We start from the raw sequence: 21,685 nt of genomic DNA on the forward strand, positions 1-21,685 counted from the left end.
AATAATTGAAATGTAATAAAAATATTAATCTATTAAAAAAATGAAAATAAAAAAATAAAAAAATAGGCGGACAAGCTTGCTGCCTGCCAACCTGTAATCTTGGAGGGACAAGGTAGATTTTTAAGCCCAATTTCACTTGGTGGGCTTGCCTACCCCGCCCCTATTTTGGAAGGCTTAATGAGGGGCAGGGTGGGGCAGGCGACCTGTTTTGCCACCCCTAATTGAAAGCTTACAAGTCCGATCCTTCATAGGGTCATAACTTCTTCTTCTTCAGACCTAAGTTTTCAAAGAGTTTCGTGTACATGATGTCACATAAGCTCTTTGTGTCAATGAGGATCCTGGAGACATAAAAATTGTCCATGGTAGCCGTTATGACTAAAGGAAATATCTTGTTTGGAATCCCTCATAATTTCTCATTATCCTAGAATTTAAGGATATGTGTTTTTGGCTCCCTAATCGAAATTCCACTCTTCTTTGCTCATAGTCACCAGCTCAACGATTTTCCTCTTCATTGTCCTCTTAGAGGGGTTCTTTTCACTCGGAAGAACACTAATAATGGATGTAATATACTGAGATTTTCCTTTATGGTCTTCCTCTTCTTCATTATTGTTGTCTTTCCCCCTTTCAGCTCCAATCATAACTCCAATAGCTTTGTTAGGGGATGATTTTTCTTAGCGGGGGTAGTTTTCCCTCTTTGGTGAATCTTCTCGAATCCTATGCCCTCACTTATGGTATAAGCCTCCTGTTTGGTCACCATATTTGATGTACAAAATACTTCCCCCTTCTTAATCAATTATCCGATTGCATACTTCAGAAGGGTGCACTCCTTTATGTTGTGGTAGTGACTCTTGTGGAAACACAAGTATTTAGTTTTGTTCGTCTTGAATGATTCTATGACCAGGTAGGGATTCCTAATACCATCTTCCTTGAACTTAGTATCTACACATCTTTCTAGATTTACTCCCTCAAAGTGTTAAGAGGAGTGTAAGCATTGAACCTGGATCAAGGTCTACAATCCTCGTCCTCTCTATAACGATTGTTATCTTTTTTTGGTGTCTGGTTGTATCTGGAGTTCCCTCTTCCTCGACCTAGTTATCCTTCTTCATCCAAGATCTCTTATTCATAATTGATATATGGATGAGCCATATTTAGAAAATCACTTATATTACAAGCTCCATTGAGCTCTGACTTTTCCCAGAACATGAAATTTGGTATTAACTTCTTCTTAAACATCCAACATTTTAGACCATCATTACTGCCCCCACTACTATGCCACTTTTGTGAAACCGTCAATGTACTCGTGTAGGGCTTCCTTATTTTTTTTGAGTGGTCGTGCTGAGTACGACCATAGTCGTCTGTTATCGCTTTTAGCATATAAATTTGGGAGTGAAGGGTTCATACAAATCCTTCCACGAATATATACTCACATCCGAATGATTTTGAACCACGTCATAGTGGGCCCTATCAGGGTTAGTGAGATTAGCTTGCACTTCACCCCCCTTAGGCATGATGATTTTCTAACTTGTTGTTTACATGCTCTACTCAATTGGATCTTCGGTTCCATCGTAACTCTATAGCTTTTAAGGTTTCTCCAAAGACTTATAAATTTTTCCCTCGAGGATGTGGGCAAATAACTTTGTGAGGAGACCTGATCACCTTATGATGTATCCTCTCGTACAATAGTATCCCTTTGTGGAGCATTCTAAACGTTTTCTTCAATCCTGAGTATCCTTTCAGCCAAAAGTTGAGTTATGATGGTGCACCAGGTTCTAGATATAGTTTAGGAAGTTTGTGGCTCCATATACCTTGAGATTTACTTTATCCAATTAAAGGCTTGAGAGAATTTCTTGTCCAGTTATAACAAGTAGTAGATGAGGTATGTGAAATGGTTCTCCCTAGTGGGGTTGTTGCCTGGATTTGAAGAACGAGAGACCTTGGAACGTTCATTTACCAACTCTTATAGGAGGAAAATCTTGTTGTGAAGGTTTAGATTGAGATTCCACTAGAACCTGATCGTCTTATGTTGGGGGAGGAAGAGGATATTTGGCATCTTCAGCGACTGCAACAATAACTAGTCGTTGAACGACAAATCAAGTGACTTTGAATGTCACCATGCTTAATAAATTTGATGATATGCTTATTTAAGGAGGAGGTTGAAACTTCAAGAAAAAATAAATAATAATATGTATCTTTGATGGAGAAACCATGGTTTTTCATGGAAATGAGCGAGAATCATAAGTGGGTTCCCCCATACAGCACAACGGTTAGGTTAAGAACTAGAAAAGAAAGGTAATATAGCGAAGTTATGACTTGTCGCGATGGATTAGTACTCCCAATGAAGAAGAGACGGGGATGACCCACAAGGTTAACACTGCAATGCTTAAGTCAGTTAGAGAAATCAAAAGTAATGTGTGAGTGAGAATTATTTGAATACCTAAAATTGCGAGCTTTATCATTATATACCAAGAGCTGTTGAAATTGCTCGCGTTTAATGCAACATGGTGCACATGCACCGTTAGATTGAATCAAACAATGATTTATGCACTAGAGGACAAAATTGTCTACTTCTGATTAGAACAAAGGTCTACTTGTTATGCGTGCCTTTCAACCCGAGGGTTTCTCTTAGGCTTTTTCCCATGGGCCTTGCGAACGACACATAACACCTACCATCAAATTCATTTTATGCAAATCACAACTCATGTAATCAAATTAGCAACACTCAAATCATATCTCATGTAATGAATTTATGTCACCCCTTCCAAAATCGGAATCTCCAAAAATTTTCCCCCTATGTTAGGCATGTTCGTGCAATGTTAGGACAACATCCAAGCACAACAATCAAACTATCTATCGGGTCCGATTTTTATAGAAGACAAATATATTATTATTGATTTTGTTCGTCTAGTTTTAGATACAGTTTACATGACTAAGATTTTGGGGCAAGGGGAAAGAAGAAACACATGTGAAAATGTGGCGAGCTATGAAGGAATACAATGATTTCCTGAGATGGAGTTTATAAGCATGAGTGAATTGAATATGATTAGAGTTTGTTTCTAAACAATGCTGCAAGATAATGGAAGTTGAAATAAAGAAAATAATAGTAGGTTTGATTTAGTAATTACTGGAAGTGAATGGTATTTGTCTTCTCCTTCATGATTAAAAACATTTCATATATAAATTGGTTGTTAAACATAATAAATTTTATTATATAAATTGGTTATTAAACATAATAAATTTCATTATGTAATTGATAAAATACTAGTTGGAAATCATGTGTCACCTAGTCTGCATAGTGTCCATAGTTACCCTCCACGCCAACTAACTAGAAAGACAAATAAAATATTTATTCATTAATTCTTTTTTTGGGTTAAATAATTTAGTGGTTGAAATTTCACAATTTAAAGGTGAATAAATATGACGTCGTATGTCCCAACCTACATTGTTCCATGCACAACTAGGGGTGGCAAAATGGGCTCGGCCCGCTGGGCATGCCCGTTTTGCCCGCACTTTTGTGCGGGGAGGGCCAAGGATTTAGGCCCTCACCCTCAAATGTGTCTGCCCCGCCCCGCCCCATTTTTTTGCGGGCTTTTGCGGACACGTGTATTTACATAATTTTTTTGCGTTTTTAGGCTTAAATAGTGCAGTTCCCGCGGGCTTTCCCCGCTCCGCCCTCACTTTTTTGCAGGACGGGTCTAAGTTTTAGGCTCACATCCTCAACTGTGACCGTCCCGCCCCGCCCCGTTTTTTTGCGGGCTTTTGCGGGACGGGCCTAAATGGGGCGGGCATGTCCGTTTGCCACCCCTATGCACAACTAGCAACTGAACAAGTTTAATGGAACATCCATTCACTCTTTTATTTATATATATTTTAAAGTATATATATATATATATATATATATATATATATATATATATATATATATATATATATATATATATATATATATATATATATATATATATATATATATATATATATATATATATATGAAATTTTGGGTTGGATTTATACCTGAGTTTAGGAGAGTTCGGCTCTGTCTTAAGGTATCCTATGAGACAAGACTGATTTAGATCAATAGAAATGGGCGAGGGCGAATAGGTCGGTCCAAAGTCGGCACATCCAATTGATGACTAGTACTCTTAAATATGCTGATACAAACTAAAAACATACTCCCTCCGCTCTCTTTTAAGTGTCATTTTTTGACATTTTACACATACCATGAAAACTAATCATTATTGTTACTTTTTAAACAATAATTCTTCATTTACATATAATACCTTTAATTATTTATTATATTTATATTACTTTTTTTTCTCTCTCTATAATAATTATCTAGGGGTAATTTTGACAAAAGTGTAATTACTACTCCCTTGAACTTTGCAAGTGACAATTAAAAATAAACAAATTTATTTCAAAAAAGTGACATTTATAAAGAAACGGAGGGAATAAACAACCATAAATTATTGTTTTCGGATAAAGAAATAAATGACTTTATTCTCATTTACTATCTTGAGCTAAACAAGAAAGAGTAATGATAAATAAATTGGTCATAAATGACTTACAACATAAGAAACTTTATGTAATCTAACAACAACACAATTTTTTTCATACGATTTGTATTTTTATATAATTATTAAATTTAATTGAAATACTCTAATAGTGTAAAAGGATTTTACACCGTCAGTTAATCTTAGACGTTGAATATAGAAATAAATTTGACTTTTATTTTGAAAATCTATAAAATAATGCAAATGAGTGATGATGATGAATCGACAGTGTAAATTATCTTTTTTACACTGACAATGCATAATAATTAATCCCATAATTATTTACAAATCTTATTGACTTAAAATTGTTAAAGTTAACTATTAGTGTATCTAACATGTACATACACAATTTATTATTGTTTTTTAAGTTAAGCATTTATTAAATTTCATTTTAATTATTTTTTAAGTTACTTTTAAGGAACATAATTCTTGGGACTTATTATTTTAATTTAAATATTTTTTAAGGAACTAAGTTTCAGGAAAAATATTTGACTTTTAAAAAAAATGAAATATATTATTATAAAAAGTTAGCTTTTTAAAATTAAGATATTTTTTTGATGAAAATGTACCTTGGAATATTTTTTTTATTTTTATTTGAAAAAATATTTTAATAATATGTATTTATATTTTAAAATGCATCCTTTTTTCGAGGACACCAATTTTTGAAAAACGGTTTCTTTTTTAAGTATGACAATTTTTTATTTATTTAGAATAGCTTAAGAAAGTTGGTTTTAAAAACAGTTTGTGGACAATTCGTTCTTAAAAAAAGTTATTTAAAAAGAAAACGTAGACAATTATCTTAATGTGTTGATTTAACTTTTTTTTGTTTTCATAAGTTAATATGATTTCTCATAACTTAGCCATTTCATCTCTATTAAAGACTAGTCCCCTACCATATTTGTATTTGGGAATTGTTTTTCCCACACTAAACATTACTTTTCCCCATCCTAGTGAAAACTCACATTTGGTTTAATCATTCTATTATGTAATAGGTAGTTTATATATGTTATTTAACTCAGCAATGTGTTTTATAAGTAGTTTAAATGATCAATGTATTTTTTGGATGTTTGATTCAAATACATTTCTTCCATTTTTGCTATTTTGAATTGCACAACATTTCAGAAATGCATCTTCAATTCTTTTTATTGTTTTGTTTTCAGAATCCGGATATGCATTTTCATTTTTTTTCTATCTACATTGTTTGACTTCATTTTATTGTGTTTCATATGTATAATGCATATGTAGTTTAATAATATGAATTATGGCGGATAACCAAGATATATGAGGCATGACAGAATTGTCCAACATGCATTAGTTCAGATGGAAGAAGCTCGATCATCATAGGTGTAACCATGATCGACCATGTGTAAGTGCAGCAAGTGCAGCAAGTGCTGCAGCACATACCCCAAATTTTGAAACTTTTAATTTTTTTCATAAATATTAATAAAAAATAAAATATTATAAAAAACTCAATAATTAAAAAAAATATTATGATAAAAACTCAATACATACAAAAATCAATATTTATCAAAATTTAAAAAAATTGTAATTAAATTAATTTTTTATTAATACATAATTGTATATTTGATATATTTTTTTAAATTATTATAATTGTATTTTTTTTAAAATTCGGGTCCATTTTTGAAATTAGAACGTGGTCTCCAAGATGATTGGGCCGATCCTGGGTGTAACACCCTGATTTAATTATTTATTTATTTAATTATTTATTAAATTAATTAATTAAGATAATTATTTTATATAAATTCTGGCGCGTTCGACCGTTGTCGACATTTGTGGTGAATTGTGCTTAATTAGTTAGTTTTGGAAGAGATTTTAATTAATTAATTAATTAATAGAAATTGAGAGAAAAATAAAGGTTAAGGTAAAAAGTGAAAATAATCAAAAATTAGATTCTTATGTTTAGTTGTGCCACAAATTTAATTTTAAAAAATTTAATTAGGTTAATATATATTTTAAGAGAAATAGAAAATAAGAATTTTTAGAGTATTTGTTTGTGAGCGTGAAAGAGAGAAGAAAGATAGCAAAGGCATTGGAGAGCTAGGGCGTTGGGAGAGGAGATCTTATGAGTGTTTGTTTGTGCTTTTGCTGATTTTACAAGATAACGAGGGAGGGGGGATTATTCATCTAAGTAGGGGTGTTCAAAACCAAACCGATCCAATAGAAAATCACAAACCAAACCAAATCAAACTAAATCGAAATAAAAAAAAACGCATTTGGTTCGGATGTGTTCAAGCCATTTTTTAACAAAACCGTGCGGTTTTGTTTGCGATTTGTATTTTGCAAACTGAACTAAATCAAATCAAACTGCATTACGTTACAAACTAAAATTCACTAATCTCACACCCAACCCAAAATTCAAACCTATTATGCCTTAGCCTTACGATGACAAACATTTTTTTCTTATTTGCACTTAAGGTTTCAGTTTTAGCCTTCTAAAATATATGTTAGTAGTATCGTATATTCTTTTCATCTTCTTTCCATGTACATCTCGCATATTCTATTATAATATCTCCTCACTTATGTTCTTTCTTTTTCATCTTCTAATTTTTATCGCATCTTTCTTCTCTAACCTCACATTTCTTATGTTCTTTCTTTTTCATCTTCTATAATCTCTCTTCTCCTCTGTTTTTTCTATTTCATTATAATGTTTTTGATATTGTTTTATGCTATTATTTTATGTTTTTTATTCCACTTTTTTCTAATAAGATATTTGTATATTGAATGGAATGTTGTTATCCAAATATGATGAGTTTTTTTTTGTTATTTGGTAATGTATGAATGAGTAAACACAAAGTTATGATGTTCTCTATATGTGTATGTATGGCTCAATAAAAATATTATTAGAAAAGGAACCAATCGAACCAACCCAAACCGCATTTGTTTGGTTCACTTTTATTTCTAAAAGTCAACCGAACCAAATCAAACCGCACACTTTTTTCTCTTGCGGTTCAAATGACTTTTAGCATTAAAATCGGCAAAACCGCAATGTGAACACCCTTACATCTAAGGATTTTATAATCATGAGAGAGTATAGAGGTTTCGCTTAACCTCCAATATGACTTCCCCCTTTTCCATTGATGGATTCTTTTGTGTATGGATTGATATGAATATGTTTAATCATGTGTATTGATCTAAAATTCGTACTTTGTAAATGTGGTGATTATTGTTTACGTTAAATTGTTCATAAGCATGATGATTGATATGAAATTGAGGATTTTATTGCATGAACATGATTATGATTTTTGTGAATAATTGATAGAATAAAATGTTAAATTGATGAGAAATAAAATGATAATATATGGTGAATATGTGTGTATCAGTCATGTGTTATATGAATGTTTTTGAAGTAGAATTTGTAGATACATAGTTGCTGCAATGGCAAAATTACATTTTTTATTTTTGCAGGTATGAGCGATCTCACTCAGCAAGGATGAGCTTCGCTTAGCAAGCTATTGTGTTTGCTTAGAGAGCTTGATAGAGTGAGGGTTCTGGTTTTTTGTGAGTCTCACTTAGCAAGCGGTGTGTCGCTCAGCGAATAAGAGTTTCGCTTAGCGAGCATAGCAGCGCAAAGTTGTCGTTCGCGATTCGAATGGTCGTTTTGTTTCTGATTCTAGTGACTATTGGTTGTTGTTTGGTTGCGTCCAATAACATAACTAATGCGTTTGGGTGATGCATAGATGTATGTTCAATATATGGATATATGTTGTGAAGTGTATGTATAATTATGTGAACTTTTGTACATGTTTGTTGATGAATTGATGAGATGAGTAGTTCAGAGTGAGAACTATTGGTGATGGATTGAATGCATAGTTATTTATAGCCAGGATGAGGTTGTATTCATTGTTATGTTGTTGTTGTTGATGCATGATTATTTACAGTTAAAGTGGGGTTGTATCCATTTGTCGTGTTGTTGTTATTGCATTGTTATGCATCATATGTTATCGTGTTGTAAAAGAGGCGAGTCACAAGTTTAGAGAGGGGACTAGTGACTTGTCCCAATCTCATTGTGGGGGGTTAGAGCTCAAAGTGGGGGATTAGGGCTCAAAGAGGGGATTCGGTTCGTATGAAGAACCAAATGTTAAGTCGATACCACATGCATATAGAGTTGAATTGCGAGTCTGGTTCAGAGAGGGGATCATGACGATCATGAGTTGAGTCAATGTCGCATTGTATTACATAACTTCCATGTTATTGATATAATTTCTTCCCTTTTTCTCAAAACAAAACCCTAACATTTCTCTCTTCCAATGCAGCAAACTCGTCCTCATAATCTTATTCAAACTAAAAGGTAATCTTTTCCATTAGATTTCTTACATTTTTCATATATGTTCCATGAATAACACTAGTTCTTCTTAAAAAGTCTTTTTTTCATTTTGCATGATTTACTTACTTTTTGGGTCATGTTTCTGTTTATGTTAATGCTAGTTTATATTTTTAAAACATGTTAACATTCTGAAAGTTGGTTATATTTTGAAATCTTATTCAGGATAACTCATATTATAGGCGTGGTTCATAAATAGTTTAATTTGTGTTGTTATGGAGAAACAATATAAGAAGTATGAAGCTATTTTGGAAGCTTCGACTTGTATTTTTTCTTCATGACAACACAAAGTAGATCAACTTCATATCATTCCGTGAATATTTTCAATATAAGGTATGTTGTTGTTGTTTTGTTGATAAATGTTGATGTATTTTGTTGTTGTTGTTGTTGTTCATAAATGGGTTGTGTTATTGTTGTTGATAAGTGTATATTTTTTATTTTGATGTTGTTGTTGTTGATAACTGTTGTTATTGTTGATGTATGTTATTGTTGAGTTTATTATAATGTATGTCGATTGTTTGTTTCATTAACCCTTAATTGAATATGCATTTTTAAGTGATTTAGAACATAATAATTTTAAAATTGAGCTATATTTGAAATGCAACTTAGATGAACCACAATTTTTCGAATTGCATGCATCTCGGAATTCATCTATCGCTCTTTAACACATAGAACTTGGTTTGTTGCCCCGGGTTCTTGAAAGAAACGGTTCATTGTCTATTAATTTATATTTCAAAATATCAAATTTGTTGAGAAATTGAATCATCTACATCACTGTCATCATAATAATCTTCATCATTGATTAAAATAATAATGATGATAGCGATGATGTTGATTCATAATTAGTCAATGTATTGATGCTTTGCAAAATAAATTAGGAATTAACCGCTAGTTTGAATAACTCGGGGTGTTAAATCAAATGTCATGTGTTAAGTAGCAAGAGATGAATTACAATATGAACGTAATTTGAAAAACAGCGGTTCGTTTACGAAACATGAACTCCATGAATTCATTACTTTTACTTTGACAATCTTTACCTTCTGGCTACATATCTTTAAAGCTTGCGGTTTTTAGTGTGATAATTTTCATTTTCTTGTCACCTTCTTCGTCATCAACACGTCTTTTTAGTTCCATCCTGTGTTCTTGCAATTTTCCAAAAAGAGTGTGTGCGTCCATAGTCGCTAAATCCTTAGATTCATAAATCACAATAACTTTGGGTTGCCAACTACAATTTACGCATCTAAGAATTTTTACAACTAGTTCGTCATTTGAAGCGTTTTTCCTAGAGTTCTCATATGACTCATGATATGGGTGAATCGTGTTTGCATTTGATTTATGCTCTCTTTAGGTTTCATTCTGAAAAGTTCATACTTATGGATTATTATGCCCAAACTTTCCCTTTTTATCTCATTAGTTCCTTCATGGGTAATTTGGATGTTGTCACACATTTCTTTAACAGTTTTGTAGTGAAAAATTCATAAAAACTCATCAAGATCGAGAGCGATAGTGATGAGAACTTTCACCTTCAAATTGCACTGCACAATTTCTTTGTCATCTTTGGTCCAATCCTTTTTAGGTTTATTTTCTACAACATCATTAACTTTGTGTGTAGGAACAATTGAACCTTCATTCACAACCCTCAAAATACTACGATCCATCCCTTTTATGAAAAAACTTCATTTTCTCTTTCCATAAACTATACCCTTCTACATCAAAGAATGAGGGTTTGTTTAGTGAATAACTTGAAGTATTTTTTCTCCTGAGACGATTATTCATTAACACGTGTTAGGCTATGATTCCACTTGTTGGACAAGTGACTTTAAGCACAAGAGGGGGAAGAGACGAATTATGGTACTTAAAGTTCGCGATTACTTTAATGGTTTTCTTAGTTATGCTTGAAAACATGTTAGTAATTTCTTACCAATAGAGTAAACAACATCAAAAATAAAAATAGCCAAAATAAATAGAAAAACTTAAATAGAATAATGATTAGAAATATTGCACCAGAGAGTTATCCAGATTCGGTCGAACATTGACCTAGTCCTGTTCCCAAGAAATCTTCTTAAAATGTTGACTACAAATTTTGAGCTTTTACAGATTATGCCCACAAACCTTAATAGAATCTGATCTTGAGATTTTCAAAGGCTTATCCCCAACCAAATATATATTTTACCTCAGGCTAAGCTAACAAACCTTTTATAGATTTTCTGGCTTATCTCAATAAGCAAACCGAGTTTTTTCGGCAAAGCTCAAGAAACCAAGTCAGAGATTTTATGACTGGTTTATCTCATGAACCAAACTCAATCTCCCAAGAGTATCACACTCTCAAGAATTAAACAATTAGCACGACCACTTACAAAACTCTTTCTTACAAGAAAAGTTTCACTCAAAAGCACTAAGGCAACTGAAGTGATAAAGAAATATGTCTAGAGAGAGAGATAATTCCAAAGAAAATATAAAGCTTTGAAAAATGGCGTGAAATGAGAGGAGGCGAGCCTCTTTTATATAAGAGTTGAAAATCAGAAAAGGAAATAATCCATAGGCATAATTGATGAGTCAATCAATTGGCTTAAGTCCCAATCGATTGGATGACTTGTTTTTAATAGATTGTCTTGTCCAATATAAAAATATTTGATAGAGAGCTGTTACAAGTCATTAAGGTATTGTCCTAATCGTTTGACTAATTATTTAGGTTTTATCCATTCGATTGACTTAATGCTTCAATTAATTAGCAGGTTCAAAAAGATTTTCCCAATCAATTGGCTTGAGTACCAAATCAATTGGTTAGTTTAAAAATCATTTTAAACGATAGTGGACAACTTCTTAATAACTTAGATTTTGAAAATATTTTTAATATATAAAACGATTAAAAAAATACTTTAGAGTGTAGGAGTTGTCTTAGAACTTAATAGCATTAATTTTGATCAATAATAACATTAATTTAATAGCACTTATTAATAAAACGCTATTAAAATTTTCAACAAATGGCACTTTTATATTGGGTGATATTATTTGGTAATCCATTTTATGACCTTAAAACGCTAATATAGAAAGTTGGAAAAAATATGGTAACCTTTTTTTATATTGTTTAATGCGATTTCCCTTAAGCTATTATTTTATATTTTATATTTTTTTGTCTAATATAATTTTTGTATATTGAATGAGAAATTATTATTTAAATATGATAAATTTTATTATTATTTAGTAACGTATGATTGATTAAACATAAAATTATGTTGTTCTATATATGTTGTTCTTTATATTTGTATGTATAGATCAATAAAAATGTTGTAAAAAACTGAATCAATCGAATCAACTCAAATTACATTCATTTGATTTAATTTGATTTTTAAAAGTCAATCGAACCGTTCAACTTGTACCGCGAACACACCCAAAAATAACTTCATTTGTTGGTTTCTTTTCATATTCTTTCATTTCTATTACTAGTATACATAAACAAGATAATGTGTATTGTAATAACATTATAATTTAGTAGAATCTTGTTCTTTTACTTCTTCATTTCTACTTAGAGAGCTTTCCATCTTTAATCCAAATCCACTCATTCCTTTTGGCATCGCACTAGTGGACACTAGTGGACACCGCGCGCATTATACGCATATTTTATGGCATTTAGACTTAATATTCACCCTTGATTTTATTCCATATACCTAACAACATCATCTCAACAATTCATCTCTAATTTACTTCCTATTTTCCCTTTTAATTTATAACATCGATTGTACCCACTTGGAAAGAGATCGACCTATCAAAAATTCTAAATAATCAATTACTTTTTTTGTTTTGGGTACAAAATCATTTTTTTTACTTGAAATTCATTGAGTTTAATAGCTTTGAAAGTGATAATATATTTTTCTACTGAATATTTCTATGCATAAACATCAATATTGCAGAGGTGTGATTCCAACGCAACATCTCACTTACTCTCTTTAAAGGGATGGCCATTAAATTACTAAGAAAAAAAGGTATATCCTAATTGATATTTGCACTTAGTAAAAAAAATAACTAATACTAGCTTAAGAAAAACAAGCATCATCTCAATTCTTTCATTGCGTGAGGTTAACAAATAGCATTAGACTCTCAAACAATAGTCACAGAATCAATACGCAATTATTTCATGACTCAAACAACAGAAGGCATAATCAAAGATAAACATAAATTTATTTTCTCATAAACTACATCACAATTAAAAGAGACTACAACTTCGCATCAGAGATTGATGTGAGGATTTCTTTGATGTGTGATCCATAAGTATAAGTATCTCTGAGCGCGATTAGGGTTTTCTTTTTTTCTGATTTGCTCGAGACACAAGCATATTAATTTATTTAAATAAAAACTCCAGCTTCCATAACTATATACAGTTTTTCACCAGTTCAAAAAAAAGAGAACATACTCTGAACTCTTTCCCGGAGTTTCAACCGGAACATAAAGCCGGCGCGGGAGTCGCACGTGGTGACCTGAGAGGGAATTCGCTTACCTGCTTCCCTTTACTATCGTAGTAAATCACGCCGGAGAAATCCAACGGCTCGCACTTATCTCCCATCATGATCGCTTTCTGCCACACACCGCCGTCTCCCCAATCATCCTTCCCTTTCTTTTTCTTCTTCATCTTCTCGATAAACGGCATCGCTTTGTTGCTTATGTTTTTCAGAAGCTTCTTCGGTGACTTTATCTCAATTTTCCGATTCTCAATCGCCGGCGCCGCCTTCAGCTTCAACGGTAAACGACTTGCTCGCTTCACCACCACCATCATAAGCGTCGTTAGGTTGATGAAAACACGGTTCGCTTTGCGCTTCGGCGATTCTCGGGTGATTATGTCGACCATGGCTTCTTGAAAACTTAGTGAGGCTTTCACGGAGGAAGAGAATGTGAAATGTTCCGATATTTATAGTTACCAGAGTCTACGCTTCTTTCAATTCACTTGTTTTTAAAGGGATATTTATATTTATATTTTTTTATTTTTTGATAAAAGGATATTTATATGTTTATTTGGAAGGAATAAATCATGATATTTTCTATTAAAATGCTATATAGTCTTTTTGTGTGTGATTAAAACACTATAATCTATATTTGGAAAACTTGCATCTATCAATTACTTAATTACTTGCATGTCTGACTATGATTCCATTTTTTAAATTGGAGATGTATTACCATTTTATTTAAGATACTCAATTTAATTATATTTATATTATCTGTTACAATTTTATATATATTCAAAAAAATGGATAATGATATTTTGATGGTTGTTTCTAAGGTTTTGAAGAAGAAATTATCGAGTCGAGTTGTAGATTATGTCGTTTTTTTAAAGATGTTTTACAGTATTGTTTAAAGTTATGTAAAACACTCGAACTACCGCGCCGTCTTTAGGATGTGTCGTCTTTAGGATAAAACAGTTCAGTTCTATATTGTACGATTACTACTTACATGGTAGATAATCGGTCTAAAAATAAATTGTCTGATGGTACAAAGATATTCAAATATGAAATAAATATCACTCGTAGTATCTGGTATAACGACCATTTGTAATAATCTCTCAAACTAAGAGAAATTCCCAAAATTCTCCAAAGTGAATTCAATAATGGTCATTTGACCATTCAAAATGATTTCTCAAACAAAGAGAAATTTGAATAATTCTCTAAAAAGAATCCAAAAATTATACTTGATAATTTCTCAACTCAAGCGAGGAGAAATTAACATAATTCTATTCTCTAAAGAGAATTCAAGAAAATACTCGGAAAGTTAAACAAGTAGAAAGAAAGGGGGAGAAGTTGGCACTTCAACAATTCAAATGATGCAGAGTTATGGGAGTGAGGAAGGAAAAGCTCTGTTGATATTTGTAAATATATAGTGTTGAGAATATTTGTATATAGAATAGTCTCACATCGACTATATCATGTAATTAGTTGTAATCTCTCTCTATATAATAAAGTCTCTGTAGTGCTTTTCAAAACACACGGTTTAACCTAAATGTCTCTTAGTCTCTCCTAATTCAATATGGTATCTAGAGCCTACTAAGAGACTACTCTTCGTCGTACTTTACCCGATTGACCCATTGTCTTCCGATGAGATTTTTTTTACAAATCGTGTCATCACTCCGGTTTGCCTCTCACTTCTCAAAATTCTCAGGAAAAGCCACCTTGCTGCCCGATCCGACGTTTTTCCCAGCCGCCTCACTCGGCTCCCTCCACCGATCACAGGCCCAATCTCCATTTTCCATTTCTACTCTCAAAAATTTGTGCTCCAATTCAAACAATCCCGATTTTGTTTCTTTAAGCCATGGAAGATGCTGATTCCGTCCCGTTTACTAAAGTTCCGCTTATCCCATGTGAAAAACTAACTAGATCAACCAACTACAATATATGGGCCCGTGTTGTCGATATGTGGTTTCATGGTCAGGGATATGAAGATCACATAACCACAAAATTGACTGATGTTGCCGCCGCAAAAATCACTAAATGAAAGAAAATTGATGCCTCTCTATGTATTGTGTTATGGTTTTCCATCGCACCTAACCTCCAAGCGTAGTATCAAGCCTTCTCCACTTGCAATGGGGTTTGGGAAAAGGCTAAGAAAGTCTTCTCCAATTATGTTCATTGTCTATACAGTGTCATCCTCAAACTCGACACACTGAAGTTGCAAAGTATGGATATGCAAGTCTATCCGAGTTAGCTTGATGCCTTGAAAGCGAGTTACGCAACCCTTATGCCTTATGCAAAAGACACAACAACTCATTCCGAACAACAGAGTAAATTTTTCATGGTCATAGCACTTAAGGGACTACCACCAGAACTCAAGTCCGTTCGTAACCAGATTTTATCAGGTACTACTGTTCCTAACTATGATGCAGTTAGTGAACAACTGTTGTACTTGACTACAACTCATGCATTTGGTTCGGTTTCCCCTCCATCTATTGTTGCTCTGACACCAGGTGACACTGTTGCCCTTGCATCTCTTGGCAACAATCAGAATTGCCTTCAAGGAGGGTCATCCAACTCCAAACCTCATCCCAAGTGTGACCATTATAATCGGCTTGGACATACTATCGACCGTTGTTGGAAGTTACATGGCAGACCTCCACGCCAGGTAAATGTAACTCAAATTGATGACCCAAACACTATGAAAACTTTACCTTCTCTTCAGAACCCTACGCCAAGCTACGAGGATTTTCTCAAGTGGTGTTAGACTAATCAGACCTTTGGTTCCACGACTTCGGTTGCACACACTGGTAATTCATCTATTTTCTTCTCTCAATCATCTCCTATTGGTCCTTGGATCCTCGATTCTGGTGCGTGTGATCATGTTGTCGATAATAAAGATCTTTTTTCTTCCCTCTCTACCTCTGGTTTCTTACCGAGTATAACTTCCGCAAATGATTCTCAAACCTGATCCCAAGGGATTGGTATTGTTCAAATTCTACCATCTCTCTCTCTATGACTTCTGTCCTATATGTACCTAATTTCCCATTTAATTTACTGCCAGTCAGTCGTTTAACTCGTTCCCTTAATTTTTCTATCACCTTTACTAATAGTAATGTTACTCTGCGGGATCGAAGTTCGGAACAGACGATTGACGTCGGATGTGAGTCTCAAGGCCTCTACTACTTCTCTATGTCATCTACCACATTCTCCACCACAGATTCTCCACTCATTATACATGTGCAGTAAGGTCATCCAGGTCTTCCCAAGCTACAAAAATTGGTGTCTAGTCTATCTAAATTATCCATTTTACATTGTGAGTCTTGTCAGTTAGGGAAACATACTCGTAGTCACTTTCGTGATCGAGTCAATAAATGGACTGCGTCCCCTTTTGCTTTAGTTCACTCCGATGTTTGGGGTCCCTTGTGTACCGTGTCTACTTTTGTGTCTAGATATTTTGTAACTTTTATTGATGATTTTTCACGTTGCACATGACTATTTTTAATGAAAAACAAGTCTTAATTATTTTTTATTTTTGAACAATTTTATCGAGAAATAAGAATCCAATTTGGTTTGTCTATTCGTACCTTAAGAAGTGATAATGCACGTGAATATTTATCCCAAAAATTTCAAACTTTTATGTCATCCAATGGTATTCTGCACCAAACATCTTGCCCTCATATACCCCAACAAAATGGGGTATCCGAACGCAAAAATCGACATCTTGTAGAAACCATTCATACCCTACTTCTATATGGTCATTAAGATACCGCATGACTCGCTAAATAGCTTACCAATGCTCATTACTCGGTCTACTAGCAAACCTGCACAACAATCCTATGACATATGCAATGTCTGGTCTAATACGATCAGAGGCATGCCTGAGACTGCCAATGATGCTCGTATATTTTGTTTTTCTGACACTTTCACTAGTGTTCTTAAACAGTTTCACACTTGGATTGTATGTCATACACGCAGATTTACAGTCAAAGTAATTATATTCTTTAAGATCTTCTCCATATAGTGTGATTGATCGAAAAAAATTATTTATTCGGATATTGTGATCTTGATACCAAGAATCACGCTCGCTTCTCTGAGGTCTTTCATATCAAATTTGTTGCACAACAATGATTTCACATCATTAACGACCTGAATGTTTGATCCAAATATGAGTAGATTGTCTACATAGAGATATATGATAGTGCAAATGTGATTCTCAGATTTGTAATAAATGCATTTGTCACTTTCATTCACTTTGTACCCATTCAATATCATTAAGTTACATACTTCTCATGTCATTGTGGTGGATCTTGTTTTAGACCATAGAGAGACTTATCTAACTTACAGGCCTTGTTTTCTTGCTCATGAATTACAAACCCTTCCAGTTGGTCCATATAGATTTCTTCTTTTAAGTCACCATTTAAAAAAAGTTGTTTTACCATTTATTTGGTGTACTATTAAGTTATAAATAACATCCATTGAAATAAGTATCCTAATGGATGTAATTCAAGTGTCTGGAGAAAAAGTATCGAAGGAATCTATATGTTCTCTTTGCCTAAAACCTTTGGCTATAAGGCGAGCCTTGTACTTGTCAATTGTTCCATCAGGTTTTAGTTTTTTTTTTCAAAACACATTTGCAAACAATTGGTTTACAACCATGAGGCAATTCTACTAAGTGCAAGGTCATGTTAGATTCTAGAAAATCTATCTTATCATAAATAACTTCTTGCCACAAATCTGCATCCATAGATGACAAGGCTTCTTGAAGATTTATTGGATATTCTTTTACATTATAAGCCGCATAATCCGGCCCATAGTCTTTAGAAACTCTTACTATTTTACTTCGTCGAAGTTCTATTTCTACTTCGTTGTTTCTTTTAGTACTCATTATCACAGGAATATGATTCGATTAAGTGCCCCCACTATTTCTCAATTTGAAAGGAAATTTGTCTTCATAGAATTCAACATCATTCAATTCTATGATCACTTTATCATTTAGGTCATAACACCTATATGCTTTAGTGTTTGTTACATGCCCAATGGATAAACATGTTGGTGTAAGCCCTAGAGGCCAATATTTTTGGTACTTGTATCAAATTATTTATTAATAATAAAAAGGCCTTTTCTTTATTATGTTTGTTTAATAAAGTCCCTAGAATAGCTAGTCCATTTAATATATAAAGTGTGACTTAATCATGAGATCCCATTAAACATAAAGACAATATTCTTAAAGTATCCATAGTCGATCTTTGTTGTGAAGTGGGATAACATTAACGCATTAAGACTACTATGTATATAGACTGATGATCATATCTCATGGATCATGGATAGGGAGTTATCAAGTCTTAAACATAGGTATGAATATTATGAGTAATATTTATACCGCTATGAGAATACTATATAAAATATTATGTGAAGTGTCATAAGTTATTCTCATGGTGATAGTGGTGTATACCACCCTTCGACCTGAAACCACTATGGACCCTAGATATAAAGTCGAGTGCTTTATTCCTGATCAAACATTATCCGTAACTAGATGACTATAAAGACAGTTGATGGATACTCCACGAAGCATACTAAGGGACATGAGTGACCTAGATGGAATTTTCCCATCCTGCGTAACAGGATAAATATATACGAGCCTAATATTGAACTAGACAAGGATGACACGGTCTATGCCTTGTGTTCAATATAGAAATAAGGGCAAAAGGGTAATTGTACACATAAGTATTATCACAAAAGGATTTGTTATATCACATGACATTTTCGTGTCTTGGGTAGCAGTGATGTGTTGCTAGATATTGCTCAGTGTTTATTATGTTAAATACGTGATTAATATAATTGACAATGTCGCGAAAAACTACAGGGTCACACATAAAAGAACGGATTGATGAGAGATAGAGTAAATAAGAAACACCGTAAGGTACGATTCACTTAAGTGAATTGTAGAACATCGTAAGATACAGTGTACTTAAGTAGAATATGAAATATGATAAGGTACTAGGCGCTTAAGTGATTTTGGTATATCATAAGATATGGGCCACATACACTTAAGTGAGCTTTTTATCTTGTAGCCCACATAAGTAGTTCTATAAATAGAACCCTTGTGCAGAAGCATTTGTTAAGATGAAAATTTTGTTTCTCTCTCTCTCTCTCTCTCTCTCTCTCTCTCTCTCTCTCTCTCTCTCTCTCTCTCTTTCTTTCTTTCTTTCTTTCTTTCTCTCTCTCTCTCTCTCACTCACTCACTCACTCACTCAAAGCCTTCATTCGTAGCAGCTAACACTGAGATTGAAGGAATCCGTTCGTGTGGACTGAGTAGAGGTGTTGTCACCATTCAACGTTCGTGATCACTCCTTAGATCTGCATCAAAGGTTTCAATCGCCACAAGAGGTGATGATTTCTATCACCGATCATGCCTATTCGTAAGGATCACTAAAGGAGAAAATTTTAAATTCCTCTGCATTTTGGATCGCTATTCTCCTTCAAAACATCCATGGGCTCTATTAACGAGTTTGACTCACTTCAAATCCATAATTCTGACATAAGCCGGGAAGTCCCAAGTTCGTAAATAAGACAAGGTTAGTTGTATTTTCTTTAATATCTCATAAGGAGAGATCTTACTTTTTAACTTGGGAACTCTATTCAGGACATAGCAAACAGTTAACAAAAATTCCCCCCACCAGTAAGATGCAACACCCGAATTCAACGTAATAGTAACAACTAGTTCAGTAAGAATTTTATTTTTCTATCTGCTTTACCATTTATTTCAGGAGAATATGATGCAGTCGTTTCTTGTACAATTCAATGTTGTTTATAAAATTCATTAAATAAACTGAAATAATATTCAGTTCCCTTATCACTACGAATTCTCTTAATCTTGTTACTAAATTGAATTTCAATTTCATTCATAAAAGTCTTAAACATAGCAGTTTCACAAAAATATCATTTTTAGTGATTGTGTAAAAATCTACCCCAATAGACTAACTAAACTTTACCTTATTCAGAAGAAAACCAGAAACAAGATTCTTTATAATATCATGAGTGTGCATGAGATCCTTCAAGATTAAAGTCTTTTAGGAGGTGTGATATAGCTTCACTTCTCCAATATCAACAACATTAATGGCATGAGCAACTCCCAACAACACTTTCTTATTTGTGTATGTTTTGAATATTACACGATCATAACAAACATGAAAATAAGAGACAATGTCTATCCACCAACCATCAAATCCACCAACCATTTTGATTTCAGTTATCATAACAATAAATTCCTGATCAGTCGGGTTAACCTATGCATTAAAGCAGGTTGCAAGTTTAGGCACACTCTTACATCTCTTAGCCATATGACCATCTTTCCACAATTAAAACAGATGAACGCTTGAGTGTCATTTCTTTGAGGTGGTGGTTTCTTCCTAGTAATCAGAGCATATGGGGCCCTAGAGGGATTCCCATTCTTAATTCGGTTCACAATATTGCAGTTCTAATTCTTTAATCATTTTCCAAATGGCTTCAGAACTACACCGAACTTCTTTTTGTTGTTTGAAACAACCAAGACTTTTCTTTTTGATCTTGTCTCTAAGATTCTTCTTCAACTCGAATGCGAATAATCAGACTCTCAATTAAAAATTCTTCTGTCTTATGGTGAAGAAATTTTTTAAAAACATTCAAACTATGGGGAAATTTGTCAATAATAAAAACTATTTAAAATGGTTCATCTAAACAATACCTTTTATGATGATCTTATAAGTAATATTTTGAAGTTCATAACATTTAGTCTCCATAGGACTTTCATTTATGCCATCTGATACTTTGGGTAACGACTAGCAACATACTTCTTTGTTTCATCTTCTTCAGTATCATATTTCTTTTGCAGAGCTTCACATACCTATTTAGCAGTCTCACAATTATTGTACTAATCATACAGATTGCCAACAAGACCATTCAAAATGTGATTTTTGAGATAGTCATTCTCATGCATAGGGTGATTTCTTTTGTGAGTTGTAAATACTCGCATCAGATTCATTAGTTTTAGCATTTCCATATGAATTCACAGAGTTCTTGCCATTAGTTTGTTCGATTGATCCAAAAAGAGAAATGGAAATATCCTCAGTCAAAATATTGGCAACCTTCTTTAAGGTTAGAAAATTTTCATTTTAGCTTGCCAACGTTTGAAGTAAAGACCCTCAAACTTGAATGATTTGTCAGAGACAGCGACCGCAGTATTACCAATAATTTCTTTGGTAGCCATGGCAGTTTTAGAAACGTCTTAAAATTATTGTTTCATGGTTTTGAAAATTAGCCACAAAAGAAATTACCGGGTCGAGTCGCGAACTATGTCGCTCTCTTTAAGATGTTTTGCGGAA

General features: G+C 33.2%; 1 protein-coding gene across 1 annotated transcript; it reads right to left on the reverse strand.

The window, feature by feature from the left end:
* Positions 1-13,046: 13,046 nt before the first annotated feature.
* LOC127093229 (uncharacterized) lies at positions 13,047-13,822 on the reverse strand. The gene has a single exon (XM_051032162.1). The coding sequence runs from the start codon at positions 13,730-13,732 to the stop codon at positions 13,322-13,324; it is 411 nt and encodes a 136-aa protein (XP_050888119.1). The 5' UTR covers positions 13,733-13,822; the 3' UTR covers positions 13,047-13,321.
* Positions 13,823-21,685: the final 7,863 nt, after the last annotated feature.

Source organism: Lathyrus oleraceus, chromosome 1 (genome assembly GCF_024323335.1).
Source record: "Lathyrus oleraceus cultivar Zhongwan6 chromosome 1, CAAS_Psat_ZW6_1.0, whole genome shotgun sequence".
Classification (NCBI taxonomy): Eukaryota; Viridiplantae; Streptophyta; class Magnoliopsida; order Fabales; family Fabaceae; genus Lathyrus; species Lathyrus oleraceus.